The sequence below is a fragment of the Rutilus rutilus genome, assembly GCF_951802725.1.
Source record: "Rutilus rutilus genome assembly, chromosome: 7".
Classification (NCBI taxonomy): domain Eukaryota; kingdom Metazoa; phylum Chordata; class Actinopteri; order Cypriniformes; family Leuciscidae; genus Rutilus; species Rutilus rutilus.
Window position 1 is genome coordinate 7,077,123 of NC_140221.1, and position 13,547 is coordinate 7,090,669.

The following is a 13,547-nucleotide window of genomic DNA, read 5'->3' on the forward strand; positions in this document are numbered from 1 at the left end:
CTCGTTATCTGTTATCTCACGACAGCTTGCAGATAGGCTCTTTAATAGGATTCGACAGAAGGTTGTAGCCTGCTTTCAGGAAATCCTCCCCCTGCTTATACCTGAGCGTGCCTTCGCTTTATGTGTCAGAGGGACTGACTGTACAATCCATGCTACAATAACAGGTCTCTGCTACCTGATCATATATGATCATAGTGGAGATCAATTTGATCAAATGCCATGAAAAAAGGCATGATTAAAAAACAAGATTGTACAGTTTCTATTTTAATCCTGCTGTAAGTACTGTGGTTTGTTTCTATCGGTTAAGAGCATGTAGTTAGACATAAGTAGGATATTTAAAAAAAGAAAAGAAAAGCATCAATCTTGTATCAATATTGTATTTATAAAATTAGGATTGCTCCACGACAAGAAAAATATTCTGAGGAAAAAATGTAATAAACCATAATCTTTTCCATGTCTCTGATGCACTATGGGATGTCATTAATGAACTTGTGATCAGATGCGATTTGATTGGGCTAAGTCGGGGGGCTGCTCAGTAGGTGTTGCACTTTTCTGTATCAATTAACATCCAAGTCGACAAAAAAACAGATCAGATACTGCTAGACTTGGTGTCTGTTCTTCATCATGCAAATTTACCAATATGGCAATGGGTGCGTTAGTGGAGTCAATGAGATTTTTGAAAGAAATTAATACTTCTATTCAGCATGGACACATTCAATTGATCAAAAGTGACAGTAAAGAATTTATAATGTTAAAAAACAAAAAGAGTATTACTACAAATAAATGCTTTTGACTTTTGACTAAAAGCAAAAATGCGTCTGTTTCCAGAAAATTCTTACGGACAGTAGATTATATACTGATTTCTAGTACATTTCTTTTGTCATGTTTCCTAGGAGAAGCGTGAAAACAAAAAAAGACATGATGTTCCTGTGTCCTCATTGTGCTTGAGGGTGTCCTCCCTGATCCTTACGGATACCTTGTTCATGTGCGAGAGTGATATCTCAGGAGTTATGGCACTATTAGGGACTAGCAGGGCCGTCGCTAGAGGGGAGAATGGTGGTGACGATTCTCGGGGCGATTTTAACCGAGGGGGACCGAGGAGAGCTCACAGCAACAACTGTGGGCCGTCCTGGCCACTAGTACTCTGGGACTGTCCTAAGAGAAGTGGACCTACCATCTTAAGAAGTCATCAAACTGATTTGGAAATCAAATCTATCAGCACAGAATCGAGTCTTCACAAACAAATCTAAACCTTGGGAATATTTCAGTGGTTTCTGTCCAACTAAAGCCAGGCTTTCTAGAGTCTAGTGGACGGGAAGGAGATTTTCTGCAAGTTCATTTTGTGTCTTGTCAACTAATCCTTTAAAAGCTCATCCACCAGGGATAAACCAAAAGTTAAACCCCAAACTCCAGTTCTGTTATGTAATTCAACGAGTATCTAGTGAACAACTCTTTCAGTCTGATTGACCAAAGCCTAGAAAACAATTAACCTTTAGTCCAACTTCCCGTAATTGCAGGGATAACATGTCATGACTCAACCAGGTATATTTAATGATGCTTAAACCACTAATCCTCCTGAACAAAAATATGCGGTTGCATGTGACATTCCGGACTGAATCATAATCGCTTATGTAACTGTAAGACAGTCGTTCGACAAACAAACAGTCGCTCTATAATCTTTCTGTGCATCTCAAGCGATCTCGGTTTCAGATTCAAATAGAGCATTACAGTAGGGTTATGCATGAATGAGAATTGGTCAATTGAACATTTCTGTGGCCTCTGAAAAGTTGCATGGTATAGTTTTATTTGCCAGTAGCTGATAGGCGTGTTAACATTGACAGTAATTAAATCTCTGGAGGTCGGCAACTTGTTGAATAATCTGCTCATCACATTAAGCAATTGTGTCTTCAGAAGACTTACATTAAACCGCTCGATTATTAGAAAAATAGTAGGCGAAAAGTAGAAAATCTCCCGCTGAGATTCTGAGGTGTGCATTCGATGGACACTTTATTATCCCATGAGGCCACGGGATTTAGGAATGACGGTGAAGCGGCACTGAAGAGATTTGTGAATGGCATTGAAGCGACCAACTGACGCTGGTTGGTCATGTGACAATAACATTTAATTCATACTATCCATATTCATACTACATATATAGAACGTACTCTGCGAAGTGAGTAGTACCTACTCAGACAGTTTGCGATTTCGGATGCACTGTTTGTTTGTGGGGTTTTTTCTCTCCAAAGGAGGGACAGAAATCTCTCAGGTTTCATTAAATATAAATTATATCTTCATTTGTGTTTTAAAGATTATTGGAAGTCTTATGGGTTTGGAACTTTATGAGGGTGAGTAATTGATGACAGAATTTTGTTTGAGCAACCTAACATGGCTCAACCAATGGTGTGAGTTCGGAGGCGGGACTATCTGTTTGTTTTTATGAAAAACAAATGATGGTCACTTCAAAAGGACCACTTCATGGTCACTTCAATAGGCTGTCAATGTGAACACCCCGTTAGACTGAAGATTATTCTTGTAGTGCACCATCAGGAATGTGTCAAGCAGCAGTGCACAGAAACCACCAGAGGTACAAAACCCCACGGACCTGCTTCCCTGGAACAGGGCGAACAGGCACTCATGGGTAAAATGAGGATTGCATCAGTCAAAGTGTCTTGTTTTCCCCAAAGCATCAGTGTTTAGTTAATTCAAGTCAATAGGTCAGCGAGGCTTTCAGCACGAGTAACAAACAGGTGGTATTTCGTTAAGGGCTTTGAAGCCTCACGGGAATTCATCATTTTATTTTTAATTCTCCCTAGCTTAGATACTATTTACTGATGAAGCAACTGGTTGCATGTTTGCAACTGACAAAAGTGCTCAGCTAAAATTCAAGTCCAATTTTGTGTGGATCCAGCTCTTAATTAAGCTCCAAAACAGAAGACTGCTCCATTTGCAATCTGTCCTGTAGTACTCAGTTCGGTTTGTCGGCAGAGCTGAAGAGACGCCATGGCCAAATGTTTGTGGAAGTTCCTTGTAATCCATCTGTTGCATTAGCAAAGCCTCAAATTTGATCCCTCAGAGATAATTTTCTTCCTCTAAGTTACTCTGCTAAAATCCCAGTGAGACATGCGAACCATTAAATGCTCTGGCAAATTAGTGTAATTGGCTTATTTGTATTTCATGAGTCACATAACAAACATGTCAGGTTAGGATTTAATTTGTCTCTCTGTTGTGCAACTAATATGTGCATTGTGATTCAGACAACAGACGAGAATGAGAGAACAGGAAGAGGGTTATGATTTAGTGAGGCACACTGATGAATCACAGCACAATAGCTCTGTGCTAATCTATCATCATAAAACACGGGCGCATCAGACTGCGATCCTCTGCTTTATCGGTCACACCCGCAGATACAGCATCTACATGCATTACATTCCTCATGAAAGGTGAAGGACTGGTTTTATCGGCCGGTACATTTCATCAACCTGTGACAGATTGTTGCATATGAGTGATTGATATTGATTACTGTGGTCGACAGAAAAGCATGCAATTATACTACGACAGAGATGCACTTGAGATCATCTTTGGACAGTTAATGTTCTACAGATTGCTCGCTGTTACACATTAATCTGCTTTTTAATGTCCTAATTTGTCTTGTTTAAAGGCATAGTTCAGCCAAAAAATGAACTCACCCTCATGTTGTTTCTGAACTGTATACATTTATTTATCTGTGGAACACAAAAGAATATATTTTGAAAATCAAAGGGAAGCAATGTTGTTTTGGACCCCATTGACTTTCAATTTAAAATATATATTTTTGTGTTCCACGTTAATTAAGAAAGTCATACAGTTTGTAATGACACGTGATTGTATTTTCATTTTGGGGAAATCTATTATTTTAAGACTTGAATATACCTAGTGAGCTCCCTATATAGGGTGCATCAGAACTGAAATCACTGGTTTTGCTTCTCAACAAATTTGATTCTGTTTTAAGGATATTGTTTTCCTGAACAAAATACTGATTTAGGAAATGATTTTCACTGTGCAGCTCACTCTTGGTCTTGCATGCAGGTCAAAGGTTAACATCTGTCAGCAACAGAGCAGTGCATGCTATGCCATAGCCATTCAGGATTAGATCCAGACCCCATCGTTGCAGCTATGAAGTGTTTCCATCAGCACACATGCTCGGGCGCACACGTTAAGCTCGACACTGTATGGATTAACCCCATCTAAGACAGAGCATGATAATGATAAAATGACCACATGAGACCACAGGGCTCCATCTAATCTAGTCTACAGGCTGCCATGATTGAAAACCAGACAGCAAACGGAGAGGCAGGCAGAGGTCCATAATAGGATTTACATCTGGGACAGGCAAGAGCTCTACAGATATAGATATACAACAGGAACTGATGACTCGCACCTGATGCCCACAAGAATCGCTTTAAAGATGTGTCGGTCTAGGGAACGAACACAAAAACCAGACGGCATAGTGTGCGGATCACAAAGAGGCTCGATGTAACACACATTCACCTTCTAAACATTGTCTGTCTGAACCCAAAGAATCACAAGTGCTAAATAAACCCCTGCTATTTCCCAGCATTCAATCAGAGCTGCCAAGTTGCTGCCAGTTGCTTTCGTTCATCCGGGTGAACGAAAACAGACAGACAGAGGAATCTGAGGCAACAGTTGTCATTGTAGAGTGGCACAAAGAAAAGTAGTAAGAAACATCTACTCACTGGAGTCGTCCGAATCGTAGCCTTCCACGTCGGGCTCTTCCTCCTTCTTGCTGGCCACGAGTGCGGTGGCGCCGAAGGCTTGGTCCAGGTCTTCTTCATCTCTGTTGGGGTCAGAGGCCGGGCCCTCTGTCTTCTGGCTGGTGGAGCTGCTCCGCAGGGAGCCGGCGCGGCTGAGGGCCGGAGGAGCTGTGGGGGGGAGACCCCGTGGGTAACGGGGGAAATAGTCAGATATCTGTTTGATGGGCTGAATGGGACCTGGACATACATCAATGGCCATGTGCTCCTGGATGCTGATGGTCGTCTTCTCGCCTTTGCGTTGTGTCATTCATGCAGCCCTTTAGAGGATGTGCCACCACCCCTGAACCCGGCTAAGGGGTGGCGGGTGGTAGCGGTAAAAAAAAAAAAGAAGAAAAAAGAAAGAAATAAAGAAAACAAAAAAAAAAACAAAAAACAACAACCTTCAAAAGTAGAATCTTCCTTGCTCTGGTAATCTGTTAGTGTCCCTGAAGCGTGACTTGTTGCGTGTCTTGGTGTGTAAGTGCATGTGTGTGAGTTTGCGATGGCAGCAGCGGTGGGCTACATGAGAGGCTCCAGCACACTGTGGTCATGCCGTCTGCCTGTGAGCTGCGCTCAGACCACTACAGCACGCTAACACTGTTACCGGGATGAATGCATGTGTGTGTGTGAGAGAGAGAGAGAGAGAGAGAGAGAGAGAGAGAGAGGAGAGAGGAGGAGGGGGCAGGATTATACAGAGGGATGGAGGGATTGGCTGATGTCATTGCTAAGCAACATGACGGTAAACAGGAACCGGGCGCACGGCTACTTAATTATGCTATTAGTCCATCTGTTAGAGAGAGAGAGAGAGAGAGAGAAAGAGAGAGAGAGAGAGAGAGAGAGAGAGAGAGAGAGAGACAGAGAGAGAGAGAGAGAGAGAGAGAGAGAAAGAAAGAGAGAGAGAGAGAGAGAGCAGCTGGGTTATCTCTCTCTTCCTCATCTCCCTTCAGTCTAGCATCTGACTGAACTGCCATCGCATGTGTTGAACTCCAGCACAATTACCAGCAACAGGTGCTAAATGCCTAAAGTCAGACGTGCCAGGTTATACATCAGTCAGGCTATTCAAATAATACAATGGGGTAAAAGCAAAAGGTAGATGAGAAGAAATACTGGATTAAAATGCATTATAAATATTGCATTCTTAATGTGCAGACAGTGTACTGCATGTATGTATGAATATTAAGGCAATAGGTTACCAAAAATAAAAAATTGTCTTCATTTACTCTCCCTCATGTCATGACTTCTGCGGAACATAAAATGTTTATTTTTTATTTTTATTTTTATAACTGTTTTAATACATACAATGATTGTCAATGGATCCTAAACTACATTGGACACCACTAATTTTCAATGAATGGTCAAAAAAATATTATTATTTGTTTCAAAATATGTTTGTGTTCCATAGAAGAAAGTCAGTCACAGGTTTAGAATGACATTAGGGTAAGTAAATGACATACTGAGAGATACTATTCAAGTTATTAATATTTTGGATCAGTTTTTATTTTTATATTTTCCGTGTTCATTTTAATTTGAGTTAAATTTCAGTAATATTAGAGCGTGTTTCAAAAGTTTTTCTTAATTATGTTCAATATAGTATATATATATATATATATCTTTTTTTTTTTTTTGGTAATCAAGTTAATTTTAGTAATCAAGTTAAAAATCAAATCTTTGGCAAGTAGCTGAAATAAAATAACTTTTTCATACTTTATTTCAGCTAACATTTATTTTATTTCAAGTAAATGTTTATTTCTTTTTTAATTTCAGTTCATAATAACCCTGGTGAATGATGAATAATGATGAATAATTTGCTGAGAACTTAACATTGAGCATCATGTTGCTAACTGGCTTGAATTTTTTATTTTTTTTATCTAATACAATGGCTCTCAGGCATTTTTAAGAGTGTCTTGAGTGTCTTTGGGTCACTGTATTTATAACACTTATCTACATGAACTTCTCTTAAACTGATTTCTGTGTCATGACAAATAACGATGGTAGAGACATTTACTGGGAAAATTGCATCAGCGCTCTGTTGCTTTATGAAAACTAGCAGGGGGCTATTCAACCTGTCCCCCGCTTTACAGCTCTAATAAATTACAGGCAAAAGCCATTCTCACATTTTACAATAGCAAAGACTTATAGCAAAAACAGTGAGTAATCTTGATGTACTCTCTTAAAGGACCCTGACAAGATGACAATGCGGCGATCTCAATTGATGGTGTCGCTTTTAACAAGGGAAGAGGAATGAAGAAATTAATGAATGATGGCGTGGGATATACGTAGGGTATAGTATGATGTTATTCAATCATGATTTTAAATGGTTGTTCAAAATTTAGATTCAAATGTTTGCTATTTCCCACATGGTATCATTAGGAGACAAAACCTGGCAATTCATTTACTCTTGTAATTAAGGAGTCGCCCCCATGCTCGGGGTAAATCTTCAGCGGGAAACACTTAGTGAGAGCTCATTATTTTCTGTCTATTTCCGTAATTCCTTCTGGAGATCCTTTCTTTTGTGCTTCCGGAAGAGTCATGGTTAAAAAAAAAAATGAAGAAGAAGAAAAAGGCAGAAAAAAAAGTTTGATTACCTCCAAAGAGCGCTTCACAAGAAAAGTAGCACAGCTGCTACCATTTGTCATGCTGATAATGTGCAGGTTATTCATTTATTGATTCGAATGTCTAGCACAGAAACGTAGCCGTGAACCAAGTGAAGGCTAGAAAAATATTACACACTAAATGTACTGTAGGCAAGGAGCCAAGGCTTCTGTAATCCAAGTTATTTTCTGTGGAACAATGTACCCAAATGGGGTGCTATTCAACAAGCATTTTATTATGTAAATTTGCTGATATAAAGTCAGCCAGTAAATTGTACTGAAATTACTTTAATGATCTAAAATGTGATTTGTTTCCATGGTCATATATTAAAAATCTCATTCATGCTGACAGAATTTTCTACTGCTACTGACATTATTTTGCACTTTCCAGAAAATATAATTCAAGTACAGACTGTACAGGAGAGACACGGCATAAAGTGTTGCTGTTATGCTTTTTTGGAGATTACCTTTCATGTAGTGCGTAATATAGCTGTTTGTGGATGTGAAAGGTCTGCAAAATTTCACAGATCAAAGTGCACAATAAATGGAGTTATTGTCTCCCAAAAAAAAAGAAACAAAAGAACTGATTCTAAACTGCCTGAGACGAGTCAACAGTGAGTCTTACTTCCTGCACCAACCCAAGTAGGTTTGCGACAAATCTGCATAATGTGAGAGCCTATGGTCATCTTTGGCTGCCTGCAAACAAAGTCTCATTTGATCCTCAAAGGCTGTAATTGTAGCAGAGGCCAGGAAGAGGTTTATGTTGGTTTGGTTTGGTTTATGTTGTCAACATGCCAAGATGATGCTGTTTTCCACACTGTAAAAGCAAATCCACTTTGCATGCACTTCCAAAGGATGAGGACTAGGAGTGTATCGGTACACAAAACTGACGGGTCGGTATGTACCTCGGTTTTGACGGTGCAGTTCCGTTCAGTACAGCCGGGTGAGTGGGGGGGCTAAACATAAACTTGCTTTTTTTTTAATTAAACAGTGGTTTACTGAACAAATTGTGTCTCTGTCTTTAAATGAATTCAGTTATAATTAAAAGTTTCTTAAGGATAGAAAAAAATATCTCTGTTAATGCTGTAAACTATATTATAGGGAGCCCTTACTTGCACATTAGTCTAATATTAAAGATTAACAACAGAGCCCAAACTAAGTTTTTGCATTAACTTTTTAAGTTTTTACTCCAATTCATTGTTGAAATATACTCGTTGTTTCAGACACTATAAGAAGTTATGCTGTATTGTATATTATGAGAAAACAGTTTTTTCCTTGGATGCATGTAAACTTATTGTAGGAGACAAAATAAGAACCTTTTAAAATAGCACAATTGGTGAACTTTAAATATTCCATATATGAAATTCCAAATATGAAATATTCTAAACCACCCAGATTAACCGACAAGTGGCCAAACCACCTTTAAAACTAGCTCAAACCTGACCAGACTGGTTAGGTCAGTCTGTTTTGCTGGTTTAAGCAGTTTTTATTTTGGCAAGTAAAGCACACTTCAAACATTTTTAAATTCGATATGACGCGGGCCGCTGTAATGTAAAACCTGGGATAAATAGCAGTGCATTTTACATTCTCTTTCTTACTCTCCAGGTGCAATTCATAACTTGGCCTGTCCATAATGGATCTTTAAGGGCATGGTTCTTAATCCAATTTTGCATCTGTAATCAGAGGATAAAGTGGGTTAGTGTATATTGACTGCTCCGGCCCTTAGCCGAGATCAAATGTCATTCCTATGAGGCTCCAGTGCGCTTAGGGAACCTTTGGAGACAACGACAGACCAAATATGAATCAGGAAGGCCATTCAAGACAAAGTTCATGGGTAGTGACATTTCTACAAGAAAGTAGAAGCCACTTTTGTTCTAACTGTCTCTCTAGAGAATCATAACAGGCTGATGAAACTAAAATATATACAGCTTTTATTATTAACGGCCACAACATGAATTGTGATTCAAATATAAAAGAATGCATCTATAGTAATATTAATAAATATTCTTCTTCTATAATTTAAGGTGCATTCAAGAAATTAGTAATGGTCCCTACCATGCTGTGAATCTGAAATATATTCATAAATATGCTGTTAATTAATGAACCAGCCAACAGGGGCTTGTTTAGGAGATGCCCTTTAAAGGAGAAGTTAATGGGAAAACATCATCTTTTGAATAGTCCTTGCCAGCTGAGAGGATAAATTACACTCGTACTACAATCTTCAGTGGAGCAGCCAATTTTAACCCAGTAGCACGAGCTAATATTACACTTGCCATGGTAAAAGACTAGTGTTTAACCTGACCCTTAAAAATTATGTTTGCTGGTGCAACTTATCTCATTTGTGACCCTGGATCACAAAACCAGTCACATGGGTCAATTTTTGGACATTGAGATTAATACATCATCTGAAAACTGAATAAATAAGCTTTCCATTGATGTATGGTTTGTTAGGACAATATTTGTCCGAGATACAGCTATTTGACAAACTGGAATCTGACAGCGCAAAAAATCGAAACATTGAGAAAATCGCCTTTAAAGTCGTCCATTTATGTTCGCGATTGTGCTGCATTCACTCACAAAAATAAATGTTTTATATATTTATTTACGGTAGGAAATTTACTAAATATCTTCATGGAACATGATCTTTACTTAATAACCTAATGATTTTTAGCATAAATAAAAATCGATAATTTTGACCCATATCATGTATTGTTGGCTGTCGCCACAAATATACCCGTGCGACTTGTGACAGGTTTTGTGATCCAGGGTCACATTTAGGTTATGCAATATATTAAATATTACCAGTTAATTTTAATGTTCCAACAGGAAGAATATTCGCAGATTGCCTGACCACAACAAACTAATAAAAATATCAGCATTGTATCAGTTCTCTTCTGCTACACAGTAGTCAGTTCACAACTGGAATTAGAATAAGATATGCAAAACAGTGCACCTATATGAACCATAATTCCATATTCTTCAACTCTCACTGGCAAACAACTCTCTTCTGTACACACGAGAACGCAACAGGCTCCATATCTGTGAATATTTATTTATGACTGCAGCATGTGGCACATTAGAGTTTTACATTGTAATAGCCTGAAGCGCTGGATGCAGGGAGGAGAACAGATGTCAAATGGAGCTTGATAGATGAATGCAGATCCTACGAGACACGCAATGATCCCAAACAAGACTCAGTAGAACAAAGGATGAGAGATATTCACGTTATAATCTCTACTGTGGTTGAGAAGTGCTTAGAAAAACTCACATTAGCCGGGTTATCACGGACTCCCCAGACACACATGCATAAACAGGTGCATAAGTGGTGATGGCTGTTTATTTAGGATGCTCACACACACACACTGTTAGTCAGGACTTACTGATGAGGGCTGCACTTCCAAATGAATTGTTCCCCCTAATGGGCACTGCCTCCAATTGGTTCCTTGAATTCCTAACCGTTACGTGACAAGTGATCCAAACGGGTAATACAACCTGCTCTAAGTGGATTATTAACACTGGTGCTCTTGAGGGCTTCTGCTCTCGACCGCAGTTACTTAACCTAAACCGTTCAGCAACACATATCAAACTGACTGATGGAAGCACAGTAATTTGGCTGATAAGCAGTGATGAAATGGCGCATGGAGAGGAAGTGGTCAACCTCACTAAGAGGTTCTGCATTAAGACTAAGACCAAGCCCAGAATATCAACAACACGGCAGATCCACACAGGCAACGGACACAGACCCACAGTTGGGCAAAGCTCGGGATCTAAAGGCATAGTTCACCCAAAATGAGAGTTCTGTCATCATTTATTCACCCTCATGTCGTTCCTGCATGACTTTTTGGAAACACTTAAAGCCTTCATATACAATGCATCATAAAAGTATTTTAATGCATTAATTATGCCTTGTAATGTATTGTATGCTGTCATGAATAAGTGTAACCACAGTTATAATACTTATCTAGTCATTGAACACACCTTTAGAAAGTCTAATGCATTAAAACATGACAAACAACCAGTTTCAGATGTATTCAGATGTACAATTCTATCTTTGGTAACATTTATATTTTTTAAAAGATATAATGCATCATAATGTACATTATGAATACCTTGATAATGCATTATAAATAAAGGCTTTAAGTAAAGTGTTACTGACTTTACTGAACACAAAAGATGCTTTGAAGAATGGTGGTAGCAAAACAGTTTTGGTTACTTTGGCTTTCACTACATGGACATAAAATCTGGAGTCTGGAACTACATAAAGGTGAGTAAACGCTGACAGGAATGTCTTTTTTGGGTGAACTATCCCTTGAAGAATAGGAACTATCCCTTGAAGAATCATTATGTTTGTTCATGGGATGTTGAATTTACTGAATACTGTCTTTTATCTGACTTTATTTCAATTTTTTTTTTTTTTTTTTTTGCCATACAGTCTCCCTGTATATTAATGATATAGTTTACACTAAAAATTTATTCTGTCTTCATTTACACAACCTCAAGTTGTTCCAAACCTGCATGACATTCTTTTTTCTGTGGAACATAAAAGTAGATATTTTGAGAAATGTCTCTCTCTCTCTCTGTGTGTGTGTGTGTGTGTGTCTGTGTTTTGGCCATACAAACGAAGTCCGTGTTCACCAAAACTGTTTGGTTACCAACATTCTTCAAATTATCTTCACTGAGTTCATCAGAAGAACATACTGTACATCATGCAGGTTTCATGCAGAAGTGAGACCTTTGTATCTTAACTGAATAAGATTTAAAAGAAATAAGATACTACTGGATAAGCAGTCTTAAGCAGTTTCTATTAGCAGTCCTGTAATTTTTTGTTCAGAATTTTGTGACCAGGAACCTGCACAAAATGGGATTACAGGAACTGACCAACAATCCAATGACCAGATGTGAAAAGGCCATTCGTCGAGTCCTAAGCTACAGCCCCCTAAGATGCATTTATTGCAAGCAATCAATAATGCAGACAACCTCAATCCCCATAAGGCCTGTGTTATGTGGAGCTTCATACATCACTGACATTATCAGTGATTTTAGTTGAATGCATTGCTTATTGCTTTTTGATTGCTTTATTCTTGTCTTGTCATTCCACGATAGAGGCTTTTTGAATGAGCATTAAAAATCGTGTATAAAATAAACGAATCTCAGATTTTAAATGCCATGTCTGTAAGATATCTAATCTCCATTTACATTATGTAGAATGAACTGGGAAAAAAAAGGTTAAATAACTGCGAGTGATTATATGAAATACGTAGGATTGAAAAACGGAGCCTTTGGAAAAGCAATTTATTATATGTTAACGGAAACTTTGTTCATTATGCATGAAAATCCAGTGTTTCTAAAGCCTGTAGATGTGTAGCTGATCAAGTCAATTACACCTGTGGCCCCCGGAGTCAATATATTGACAGAGCCTGGGAATATCTAGAGCTCCAGGTGTGAATCAGCATGTCTTCAGTGCAATAACAGCAAAAAAGAAAAACCTTGTGAGTGGTGTTTACCTGTGTAAACCTCAGAGTATAGCAATGCTATTGTGATATGGGTGGTTTCAGGTGTGTTGCACTGGTGTTCTGCGTGGTTTCTTACTGGTTCAAGTCAAACAAGCCCAACCCAAAGTCACTGGTATTCTAGACTGGAAATATGTCTCGGGTCTCTTCTTTAATGCAAATGTATGGAATTTTTGGAATCATTGGTTTTATTGTCTGTAAATCTGATCACTTATAATAACACAACTCTCCAAAATGATCACTCATCATGCTGCTAACAAACATGAGTTACATGGCCAAGGTTTCATACGTATGAGTAGTACACCCACTGCCAAACTCAAAGTACTCTCTTGCCGCTAAATGAAAAATCTTCAAAGAACAGATTTCAACAGTAGCATCCAAAACACCTCAAAACTACAGCTCATCGGCCAGCTCTACAATCATAAATATTCACATTATTCAGCTTATGAATGCATTAAAAACATAAATGTTGAATTCTAGATTGACTGATGCTGAAATGCAAATTAAATCCCAATTTGCCCATTCAGTTGTTTTTAGTTGGGTTCAGAGCACAATGTTGAAGACTTAAATGGCTCTCTGAGGGGAAGCCTGCAGGGATGATAATGCTTCCTTTAACCAACTACTTTATCTCTGGTCAGTTGAGAGAGGTGGGGAAA

At 38.5% G+C, this 13,547-nt stretch overlaps 1 protein-coding gene across 3 annotated transcripts in view; it reads right to left on the reverse strand.

Moving 5' to 3' along the window:
- doc2b (double C2-like domains, beta) overlaps positions 1-13,547 on the reverse strand; it is a 227,755-nt gene that overhangs the window by 86,696 nt on the left and 127,512 nt on the right. For all 3 annotated transcript variants that reach the window (XM_084415425.1, XM_084415426.1, XM_084415424.1), the window contains exon 9: positions 4,734-4,919. In XM_084415425.1, coding sequence (XP_084271551.1) covers positions 4,734-4,919 — 186 coding nt within the window. The remainder of the gene's footprint in view (positions 1-4,733; positions 4,920-13,547) is intronic.